Below are 10,768 nucleotides of genomic sequence, written 5' to 3'. Positions count from 1 at the left end.
TCTGTGCATCTCCTGAAACCCAGGAGTGTCTGTTTCAAGGACCTGAGCGTCATCTCTTTGAAACATAACCATCAACACAGATAAGGCTCCGTCTCCCAGTCTCTGTGGGAGAGTAGAAGTCTAACTTGACGATAAGCTAGCCAGTCAGCAGACACAGATAGCCTAATCACATTGACCAATCCCCACCACCCACTTTCAGTAGCTTTCCACTTCTCTGACTCTGCTCAAGCCATTGTTTGTTTCCTGCCTCGCCCCCCCCCCCACTACATCCCCCTTTAAAATTCCAGTCTCGGGGTGCCTGGGTGGCTCAGTTGGTTAAGCATCTGACTGAGGCTCAGGTCACGATCTCGTGGATTGTGAGTTCGAGCCCCACGTCAGGCTCTGCACTGACAGCTCAGAGCCCAGAGCCTCCTTCAGATTCCGTGTCTCCCTCTCTCTTTGCCCCTCCCTTGCTTGTGCTCTCTCTCAAAAATAAACGTTAAAAAAAATTTTTTTTAATAATAAAATAAAATAAAATTCCAGTCTCTGCTCCACCTCTGCACAGAGCCCAGTGGAGCTCAGTCCTACATGGAGGCCTCTCCCCTACTGCAGTGGTCACTGAATAAACCCGTCTTTCCTGCCTTTAACTAGCATCCAGCTTTTCTTTGTCTTCATTCTAACAAGACTCTTAGGTGATCTCCGTGTACTTTAGAGTTGGAGAAGCATCGTTTTGCACACATCATCCCCTCAATGACTTCTAGGAACAGCCCTGAATGGCAGGCAGGAGACATGATGCCCACTGCACTAGTGAGGGGGCCAAAGGTCAGAGCTCTGCTCAGTCACCAAGGTCAAGCAGAACGGGAGCCGACTTCGTGACTCAGTCATAAAGCCGCGCCGGTTCGAGAGAAGAGCACACCGTACAGGAACACCCGGCAGCGAACAGTTGGGTTAAGGAGTAAGGTTTGTCCTTGTGCGCCCATCCCCGCCGTGTCCTTGCAGGTTCTACTCTTCTTTAGTTGCAAGAGAACTGTGTCAGAATCCTGTGTTTTCTAGACACCGGGGAATTCTCGTCTGAGTGACAGTCTGTGGCTGGGGTCCCAGGAGCACGGCTTCTGGGGGCTGAGTCACTATGCCGACCCTGGTCAAGTACTGAAGGTGTTATCTCGAAGTCTGCAGGAGCCCAGCCCTTCGCAGGCCGTGTGCACACCGTGCTGCCGCTGCTGCGTGAAGTCGGACCCAGGCACGGCCTCAGTCTCGAACCCACTACCTACTCTGCACTCACTGCTGATGCTGCATCTCTGACCCTGTCTCCGTTCTTGCTCTCCTGGGTAAACACTGACTCCCCTCCTCCTGGCCGGTCTGCTCCCTGGTCCCTTCTTCTCTGGATTCCCATCCCCACCTTCCTACTCCAGGGCAGACTTGGTGCCTTGAGCAGCCACCCAGGGCAGAGCCCCCCTCCGGGCTTTTGCTGACCTCATACTTACGTAACAAAGTAAAGAATTAAATTATATTTCGGGGCGCCTGGGTGGCTCAGTCGGTTGAGTGTCCAACTTCAGCTCAGGTCATGATCTCACACTCCGTGAGTTCAAGCCCCACACCGGGCTCTGTGCTGACAGCTCGGAGCCTGGAGCCTGTTTCGGATTCTGTGTCTCCCTCTCTCTCTGCCCCTCCCCTGCTCATGCTCTCTCTCGTCTCAAAAATAAATACAAACATTAAAAATAAAATAAAATAAAATTAAATTAATTAGATTTCATCCTCTCTGGCCCTTCTCCTCTTCATTCACCAAATTAGGCTGAAAGACTATCAGTAGGAAAGCAGCTACCAATTTTAAATACCAAAGTCATTCCCCGAAGGACAGCAAAATCACTAACATGAAGGGCAGAATGAATTTCTCTGGTGGTCTGCAAACCTCTTAAGAGCACCAGCACTAGAGGAGCTCCCCCCACCCCCACCTTTACCCCCATATACATGGAGAATGCTGATTTTTCATGTTCCATGTTCCATTTGGCACCAATAATTTAAATTCAACCATCATGACAGTGAATAATTTTATTGTTAGGTTTATCAGAAAGACTTGTATTACAGGCAATTTCTGATAGGTAATTTTATTAGAGCCAGAGATGATCATTTCTTCTAGAAAAACAAACCTCTGAGGTTAGAACGGAAGACAATGAAAAACATAGATTTCACTTTATAATTTACTTTTATCAAGCCACTCAGAGCACTTCAATTCCTTTATATGAGTATTACTTTAATGGCGTATAACAGGTCATTAATGGAGAACACACAAGCCCGACGCCTTTGTATCCTGAATCTTTCAGTCAATCAACTTTTCTTAGAATTTTGAAGACATGAAAATGAAAACCATGTAAATAACAGCACTCACATGCCAGGTACATTTGTAAGGAGGGGCAGCAGTCAACAGTAAGCCTCGTATTTTCCAGGTTTCAGCTGAAGTAACTCTCACTGGTTTCTTGGATTTTTATCAATCCTGTTTGGGGGCTGTTTTGCCTTATTGGGCCTAAACGGAGCACAATAGTAAAATACATTAATGATCTCTACTGAGAACATGGCATGAGTGGGTTTCTAACTCTCTAGGGACGTGAGTAGAGCCATAACACATCCCATGACACAGGTGAGTGCCCCTAGTTATCCCTGAGCTGGGCAATTTCATACAATCACTTTGTCTCTGAGGCCGAAGTCTGTGGTTGGATCTTCCTAGCAGCTTCCAGAACAGAAGCCAGGTTTACTTTGTCTCCAAATTCTTTTTCTCGGTGCTCAAGAAGAAGGCCCTGAAAAGAAACAAGAGGAAACGTCAGTCCTCACTGTGAGTCACTCGTTCATGACACAGACAATGAGCGGCAGCTTGGGCGGCAGGGACTAGAGATCCAAATCAGGCCTGGCTCCGTTCTTGAAGGGTTCCATTTTGGGGGCGAAGACAGACCAGGGAAGGCTACCTCACAATGGCTGGACTGGACAAGCAGCACAGTCAGGAGTGAAGGAGGGAGTCAGGAGTGATTAAACAGAGTGGGGTGACCAGGGAAGGCTCTACAGATAGAAGTGAAGTAAACGAACATGCCGGGAAAAGAGTTTCCACAGGATGAGCTTCCAGAGAAACAAAAAGCCTCAAGGTGTGGAGGTGGAGCTCTGAGGTCAGGCTTTGGCAGGGGCTGAATGAGCATCTGAAAAGGGAGACAGACCCTCTTTTCAGTTTTCCTAAGAAACCAGAGGCCGCTCCTGATACTGTGAAGCAAAATGCTCTGAGACAGAGTATACCAAGGTACCCTAAAGTGGTAAAAAACATAAAACAGCGTGTTTGAGATCAGTATCGAGGAATCCTTGTTAACAAGTTCTTTGACCCATGACATCAGGGAACTCAACCAAAACAATAAATAAATAAACAAACAAATATGTTTGCTGTACCATTATTCATACAGACTTTTTTATTTTATTAAAAAATTTTTTTTAACGTTTATTTATTTTTGAGAGAAAGAGACAGAGCATGAGGGGGAGAGGGGCAGAGAGAGAGGGAGACACAGAATCTGAAGCAGGCTCCAGGCTCTGAGCTGTCAGCACAGAGCCCGACGTGAGGCTCAAACTCACAAACCATGAGATCGTGACCCGGGCTGAAGTCGGATGCTCAACCGACTGAGCCACCCAGGCGCCCTGGTACAGACTTTTTAAAAAAACAGAAAGTCCCACCACCCTGTGGTGACCACAGGGAAACAGATCGGGAAGCTCTATTTACATGTTTAATAAAGCGGTATATGCAGACACTACAAGTACTGAGGAAGAATATGTGATGACGTGGAAAATGTTCATGACACACCATTAAATGAAAAAAAGAGTACCTCGTTTAGTAAGACACCGTTTTCTAAACTAAACAGAATAAAAGGCCTCTCAGCTCAGCTCTGTGCTGTTCTAATGGGTTGTGCATGGTGGCTGAGCTGACAGAATGGCTCTCCTCACTTTCTGTGGGGTTTTCAAATTTGCTATGTTGAAAACACATTACTTCTTTAAAGTAAGTGTGCTTTAAAGATTATTATTCCAAAGGAAATCCCCACTGAGTGGCTGCTGGCTCAGTGGGACCGCAAAAACTCTGCCCTCAAGAAACACAGAGGTAGGGGCGCCCGGGTGGCTCAGTCAGTTAAGTGTCTGACTCTTGATCTCAGCTCAGGTCTTGATCTCAGGGTCGTGAGTTCAAGCCCCGCATTGGGCTCCGTGCTGGGCGTGAAGCCTACTTGAACAAAAAAGAAAAAGAAGGAAGAAGAAAGAAACACGGAGGCAAGTCCTGAAGCTCCGCCCGCCCAGGCCACCTTCCACCAGGAAGGAAGAGGGCAGGGCCTCGGGAAGCACCAACAAAGTCAAACAACACACCTAGCAACACAGGGAATGTGCCGGCCAGGCTTGGGGAGCCTGTGAGCACCATATGAGTCACTGCCAGGCAAGAGAAGGCTGCCAGGTGACCTAAGCCCTGCCCTGCAGGCTGAGGGAAGGTAGAGGCAAGGAGGAGGAAAGAATCCCAGAGCGCCAGAGCTGCAAGAAGCTGAGCGACTGAGCCTCTCAGCAAGTGGCCTGAGTGCAAGGGCATCTGGAAGGGGTCTCTGGAGCCACCTCTGAAGAGAGGCTATGGGCAGGGGACCAGTGGGGTCTCTGGAGCAGGACGTATCTGAGTTCCCGAGTTCCATTTCCATTGTACCACTAAGCAGCTGTGTAGCTCTCGGCTGAGTTATTTCAGATCATTCATATTTCACTTCCTTACGTGTAGATGGGAATAAAAATACCTAACATCCCAGATTGCTTGTGAGGAAGATATGAGATCATGTACACGAGGACCCAGAACTAGGAGGCACTTGCTGGCAGCCATGATCACTAAGACACTTCAATACATTTACCAGAAAGGAAGCAAATAGGTTCATGTTAAATCAGACATCAACCCATGCTAGATTCTAATACAGACAAGCAATAGCAGTTACCAAGGTTTAAAAGAAAGAGATTAGAAGTAAAGCTTAAAAATTAAGGATTTCTATTCCCACTAGCTTTTATTCCTCCCATATTGAGAAAAATAAGAAATTATTAAAAAAAACATTTTTTTAATGTTTATTTGGGGGGGGGGCACGTGCAACTGGGAGAGGGACAGAGAGAGGGAGACACAGAATCTGAAGCAGGCTCCAGGCTCAGAGCCCGATGCAGGGCTCAAACTCACCAACTGTGAGGTCATGACCTGAGTCAAAGTCGGAAGTTCGACTGACTGAGCCACCCAGGTGCCCAGAAATTATTTCTTATTTTTCTTTAAGTTTATTTATTTATTTGAGAGGCACAGAGAGACAAAGAGGGAGAGAGAGACTCTCAAGCAGGCTCCACACCATCAGGGGAGACCCTGACGCGGGGCTCAAACTCTCAAACTGTGAGATCATGACCTGAGCCGAAACCAAGAGCTGGAGGCTAAACCAACTGAGCCACCCGGGTGCCCTGAAGGGTACGCAATTATTAATGTTAGTAGTGAGATTCACCAATGCAGACAATGCCATCTTTTTACAGATGAGGCCAAGTGTTAATGTCATGCCCAAAGTTGGCAGAGACAGGACTTGAGGGCGGGCCACCAGTCAGGGCCCTGAAGCTGCACTCACCTCACCCCACCCCTGCTTTGCATCTGGCAGGCACCTGCTGGCACTGCCTTCCAGCACAGGGGGTCACCAGAACTCGAGGCTGCCCGTAGTCTCCGCGGAGCACCCAACCACCTGCCTCCTGGGCGCACAGGGTCCCCGTGCTGCCTCTGGATCCCCGGAGCCAGGGCCCAGAGCAGCCTGTCTGCAGAGAAGCCTGTTACGTCTCCGGGGTGGCGCCCCACAGGGAAAAGTAGTGTCGCCTCCCACATTTTGCTACTCCCCCTAATTAGGCCGGTTTCTATTCCTTCTCTTCTCTTACTTTTCTCTACTGTCCATCCCCGATGGCCTGGGAAAACTGCAAGCGAATACATTCTCGACAGAACAAAAACTCTGCTTCTGTTCAAGTGCAGACGATAGAACTTGACATCAGAAAAGCCGGGTGCAGGCCCTGGCAGTGCTGATGAGTTGTGCTCCTGCGGGTGCTCACCCGCCCCTCTCAGGCCAAGTTACTTGCCTGCGAAAGTTCCGGACCATCTCAGGAAATCACTGTGATGAGTGAGGAGATTCGAGGGTGAGGTGACTCAAGAACAGATGGGTGACAAATGCTAATTCCCCTCCCTCTCCCCTCCCATGCTCCCTGGTTTTCTGGAAGGAAAACCACAAGATTCCAAGTACAGGAAGTCACCACCCCCATCAGGGTCTGGTTCCCACAGACACAGACACCCACAGATCCACACGTGAACACGAGGAATTTACCTGCTTTCCTGGCCCCACCACAAAAACTCCCCCAAGGATGAAGCCTTCGCCTTCCAGGTTTCCAGAGAAGCCTCCGTTCCAGGCCCGGAAGAAGTTGTACCAGACACCCAGACGGACAAATCCCATGAACACCATCTTCCGCTTTTGGGGACCATAGAACTTTTTCTGCAAGAGCGAGAAAGACAGAGCCCCTGTGAGCAGCCCGTATGCCTGCCGCCCCCCAGGAGAAAAGCTTCCCGACAGGACGTTCTCAAAGACGCAAAGTCTGCTGCTTCATGTCCCCTCCCTGACCCTAACACACACGCGGCTCCTGCCAGGCTGCCCAGGGAAAGACAACCCTGCCAGGGCCAGCTTCCAGCCGTGGGGTGGACCCACACTGGACAAACTCGAGCCCGCTCTGACTCTGATCCCTTGCTAGACATGTGGCGGGCTCTTGTGTCCATAGGGTGGGAACAGTCCGACATCCTGCATGGGTGAGAGCAGAGAGGGGGGAAACACGGCTGCAGTGAATTAAGGGGCTCGTGCCGGCCCTCACCTGCACGGTGCGAGAGCCCAGCAGGGCTGCGGCGATCTCCTAGGCTTCCATGCCCAGGTCACAATTCAGGAAGGGCTCAAGTAACACCCGAGAGGACACCCGTCAAGTGTCCCATCATGCTCTGCCCAGAGGGCTGGGCGAGCCTCTCTGAGTTCAGGGCGGCCGGAAGGGAGGCCAGGCTCCAGCTCCAGGCCAGACGTACCCTGGGCCGATGAACTCCCCACACCTGAGCACAAGCCCCACCAGTCCGTGTCCACAGACCCACAGCACACGGACCTTTTCGTCCAGGAAGATTTCTCCTTTGAAGTAAGGCTGGAAGTCCTTCACTTCAGTCCTGATCTGCTCCTTCACCACTGCGTACAGGGGGACTCCCAGCTCGTCCAACTTGGGCTTCAGGGAGGACAGGTCAGCAGCCTCCTGCAGAAGACAGGGAACGTCAGGGGCACAAATTCGGGTGGCTCTGCAGCCAACCGACACCCACTTCCCTACAGGCCCAGAGCGTGGCTGGCACTGAATGCAGAAGAACAAAAGCAACAATGCCCAAAACAATTGCGGCCTGTGTAGCCCAGCGTAAGCCTGTCCCAGCTGGGCACGAGGCCTCCGTTGTAGGGTGTTAGGTCCCCTCCTCAGCCCAAGCTTCTGGTTTTCTCCACGGTGGGAAGGAGAGGCAAGCCTCCTATTACAGGAGTCTAACCATGGCCTGGGGAGCAGCCGATAGCTAAGAGATTGCACCCAGACACGGTCCTCCGCTTGTAGCAGCAATGATGCTTCTCCCCCACCTCATCTCCCAGCCCCTCCCCTGCACTAGACCAAACTAGCGCAGGGGCCTGACAGAAACTCCCCTCCATCCGGGGGAACAGCTGTCTCCATACCGTCGCTCAACGGGCTCCCCCGACTGCAACACCCTTCCTTTTTCTCCTGCTCCAATCACCACCCCCAGAAAGCCGTCCCTGCACTGAAAGTTCTCCCTGGCTAGTGGAGCCTGGACTAGAGCCCCAGCTCTCTGTGGGTACCCAATCTCTCCTGCTTGCGGACTTCTTCAGAACTGAGTCTGTGTATATACCACCAAGTTGGGCACTGTCACTTAAGTTCCTCACTGTGTCTCATAGTTAGAAACTACATCTTCCGTTTCTTGTAGCCCTCCGTGCCCAGCACATGGCTGAAGACGCGGAAGGTACTAGGAACCAGGTGGAAAGATCCGACAGGGAAGGCAGACAGTGGGGAGAACACAGCTGAACTGGTAAGTACAGACATCCTGATTCTCACGAATTACATGCTGGATGAAGAAAGGAAACCATGTGCATCATGGAAAATCTTCACTGTTAACAACAAATCCTTCCCATTTGGTGTCAGAATTAAAGAACTAGCAGCCCACTTGCCTCCAATACAAATGTGGTGCCGTATGGTGGCAACTACCTTTAATCTTTTGTTTTCTAGAACACACACACACACACACACACACACACACACACACACACACACATAGCTAATGAAGCAGAATTCACCATGATTTATCAAGAGCTTCAATGAGTATTTTCTGCAAACCTTGCCCTACAGTAGAGAGGACTACAGGTCTGCTGTGGTCAAAGACCACCTGTGTGTGAGACGCAAGGGTTTACTCCTTCTTCCTGGGCCCTTTACTCCGGCGTGTCACTGCATGGAGCCAGGATGTGGAAACTCAGTCACACACCTTCCACACCTCCGCTCTGGGCCACTCAAAAGAACCCAGGCTGCCACCCACCACATGTTTTCCACAAAGTGCTCTGCCAGGCGGAGACCGGGGCACAGGCAAGCAGGTGCTAATTAGGGAGGGCACTGGCTCTTGGCATCTTTTGGGCTTAACTTGCCTTGGGAAATCAAGTCACAACAGGTCTCCATGTTGGTATCTGAAGGCGTCACAGATTTTGAACCAAAAGCCCTGACTTTGGGTTTCACTTCCCATGGTAGGAGGAATAATACCCTCTCAGGATGTCCACATCCTAATCTCAGGAAGCTGTAAATCTGTTTTGTGACATGGCCAGGGGGGTTAGGGCAGCAGACGGTTGCTAACCAGCTGATCTTAAAGGAGACGATCTTGTGTTTTCTGGGTGGCCCCAACCAGTCCTTAAACGTGTTAGAGGAAAGCAGAGGTCAGTGTCACGGTGTCGCAATGCGAGAAAGCCTGGTTGAGTCATCACTGGCTATAAAACGGAGGAAGGGGCCGGGAGCCAAGGAATGTAGATGGCCACTAGAAGCTGGAAAAGGAAAGGAAATGACTTCTCCCCTAGAGCCTCTAGAAGGAATGCAGCCCTACTGACACCTTCATTTTGGCCCAAGGAGACCAATTTCAGAATTCTGACCTCTAGAACGGTGAGCTAATAGATTTGTGTTGTTTAAAGCCACCAAGTCTGTGATAATTTGTTACAGCAGCAACAGGAAATGGACACGCCTCGCACAGCAGCGTGACTTTGTCACAACCTCTGTCCCTCACTTTCTTCCTCTGGGAAACAAGCTGTATTTTCCAGGGATACCTGGAGGACACACTGAAGTGCCCCGAATGGGAGGAGATTCTCTGTCAGCCCAGCCACACGAGCAGGACAGAGATCGCAAGGCTGAAAGGAAAGCCTCAGGCTCGGGGAGAACAACTGGATGGAGGATGGCGACGTGGACAGGGCCACGGCCACCACGTGAGAAGCGATGCTGTCTCATTCCCAGTTCTCCCCCAGGCAGGGCCGGCCTCAGAACCTGGATCTTCTATCACTGTGTGACCAGGACAGGTCACCAAAGCACTCTGGCCCTTGGTTTACCTACCTGTGAAGTGACAAAGCTGGGCCCTACCTCCCCACATCAAGCTTCCTCACTTACTGAGCGGGTTGACGATGGCCTCCCTGTGAAGGGCCAACCTGGAGACCACCCGCTCCGTGAGACCCAAATTTCACCAAACTCAGGCCAACCGCACCCACACCGTCGGCATCACCGAAATCCCGCTGGGCTCCCCATCCAGTGCCACGAGCACACAATGAGGTGGCACAGGAGCCATGGCTCTCAGCCGTCCACCGGGCACTCCGCGTGGGCTTCCCAAGGAGAGGGGGATGGGTGGGTCCCTTCTAAAGGTGCGACCTTGGGCTTCCCACTGCAGGTGAGGGCTGACCGTGCCCGTACCAGTGACAGTCCAGATGCCGCATTTCAATAAGCAAGTCCTGTGCTGAGCAATGGGAACACACAACTGGACCCGGTCCCCATCCCTGATTAAATGAGAAGATGGACCCGGACACAGATTGTCCATAAAGGCTTGAGAGAGACAAAAGAGACTCAAGTGTGTTTGCCAACCCCAAGATATGGTGAATTTTCAAATGAACACAAACAGGGAATAAGTCAAAAGAAATACCTAGAGCAAATAACAGTGCTGATCGAAGGTCACAGTGGGCCTACTGGCCCTTGGTCCTGTCTGGGAATGTGCTGGTCCCGCTGGCTAGGGTGCTTTTCTCCGCACAGGGCCTCCGTGTACTCACCTCTCGACAGAGGAAGCAGCCTGGCCTGCGTACAGCCATAATCACCGCTCCGTTCTTTTCCCAGAGCTCCTTTGCTTTGAAAGTCCTTGGTTCTGAGGAGAAGAAAAGGCGCTTCAGCACCATCTCCTCCCAGCCCGGCCCCAACCGGAGGCCAGCTCATAAATGGTACCAGCCTAGCAGATGACTTGGAAATACCAAACAGGAAATGGAGGAAATACTCACCCTTCAGAGGAAAATTAATACAGTGTAAGGGTCCTACTATACCCCTGAAAGGGCCCTCCCTCGTAAAAATCTGTTTGTACACTTGAACATTCCAGACAGGAACATTTCTGGAAAACTGGCAAATTCCTTTGCTGGTATCAGTAGACGCTGTCATGATCCTTTAGGACAGACACATG

The 10,768-nt window shown here is 50.9% G+C and overlaps 1 protein-coding gene across 9 annotated transcripts in view; it reads right to left on the bottom strand.

Moving 5' to 3' along the window:
* Positions 1–2,013: 2,013 nt before the first annotated feature.
* PRXL2A (peroxiredoxin like 2A) overlaps positions 2,014–10,768 on the bottom strand; it is a 48,132-nt gene continuing 39,377 nt past the window's right edge. For all 9 annotated transcript variants that reach the window (XM_047825742.1, XM_047825745.1, XM_047825749.1 and 6 more), the window contains 4 exons: positions 10,371–10,462; positions 7,156–7,296; positions 6,345–6,509; positions 2,014–2,771 (listed from right to left, as the gene is read on the bottom strand). In XM_047825742.1, the coding sequence (XP_047681698.1) occupies positions 2,658–2,771; positions 6,345–6,509; positions 7,156–7,296; positions 10,371–10,462 (512 nt within the window). In that variant the 3' untranslated portion in view covers positions 2,014–2,657. The remainder of the gene's footprint in view (positions 2,772–6,344; positions 6,510–7,155; positions 7,297–10,370; positions 10,463–10,768) is intronic.

This window comes from Prionailurus viverrinus, chromosome D2, assembly GCF_022837055.1.
Source record: "Prionailurus viverrinus isolate Anna chromosome D2, UM_Priviv_1.0, whole genome shotgun sequence".
Taxonomy (NCBI): Eukaryota; Metazoa; Chordata; class Mammalia; order Carnivora; family Felidae; genus Prionailurus; species Prionailurus viverrinus.
Note: the sequence above shows the minus strand (reverse complement) of the source record. Positions and strands in the feature narration are given on the sequence as shown.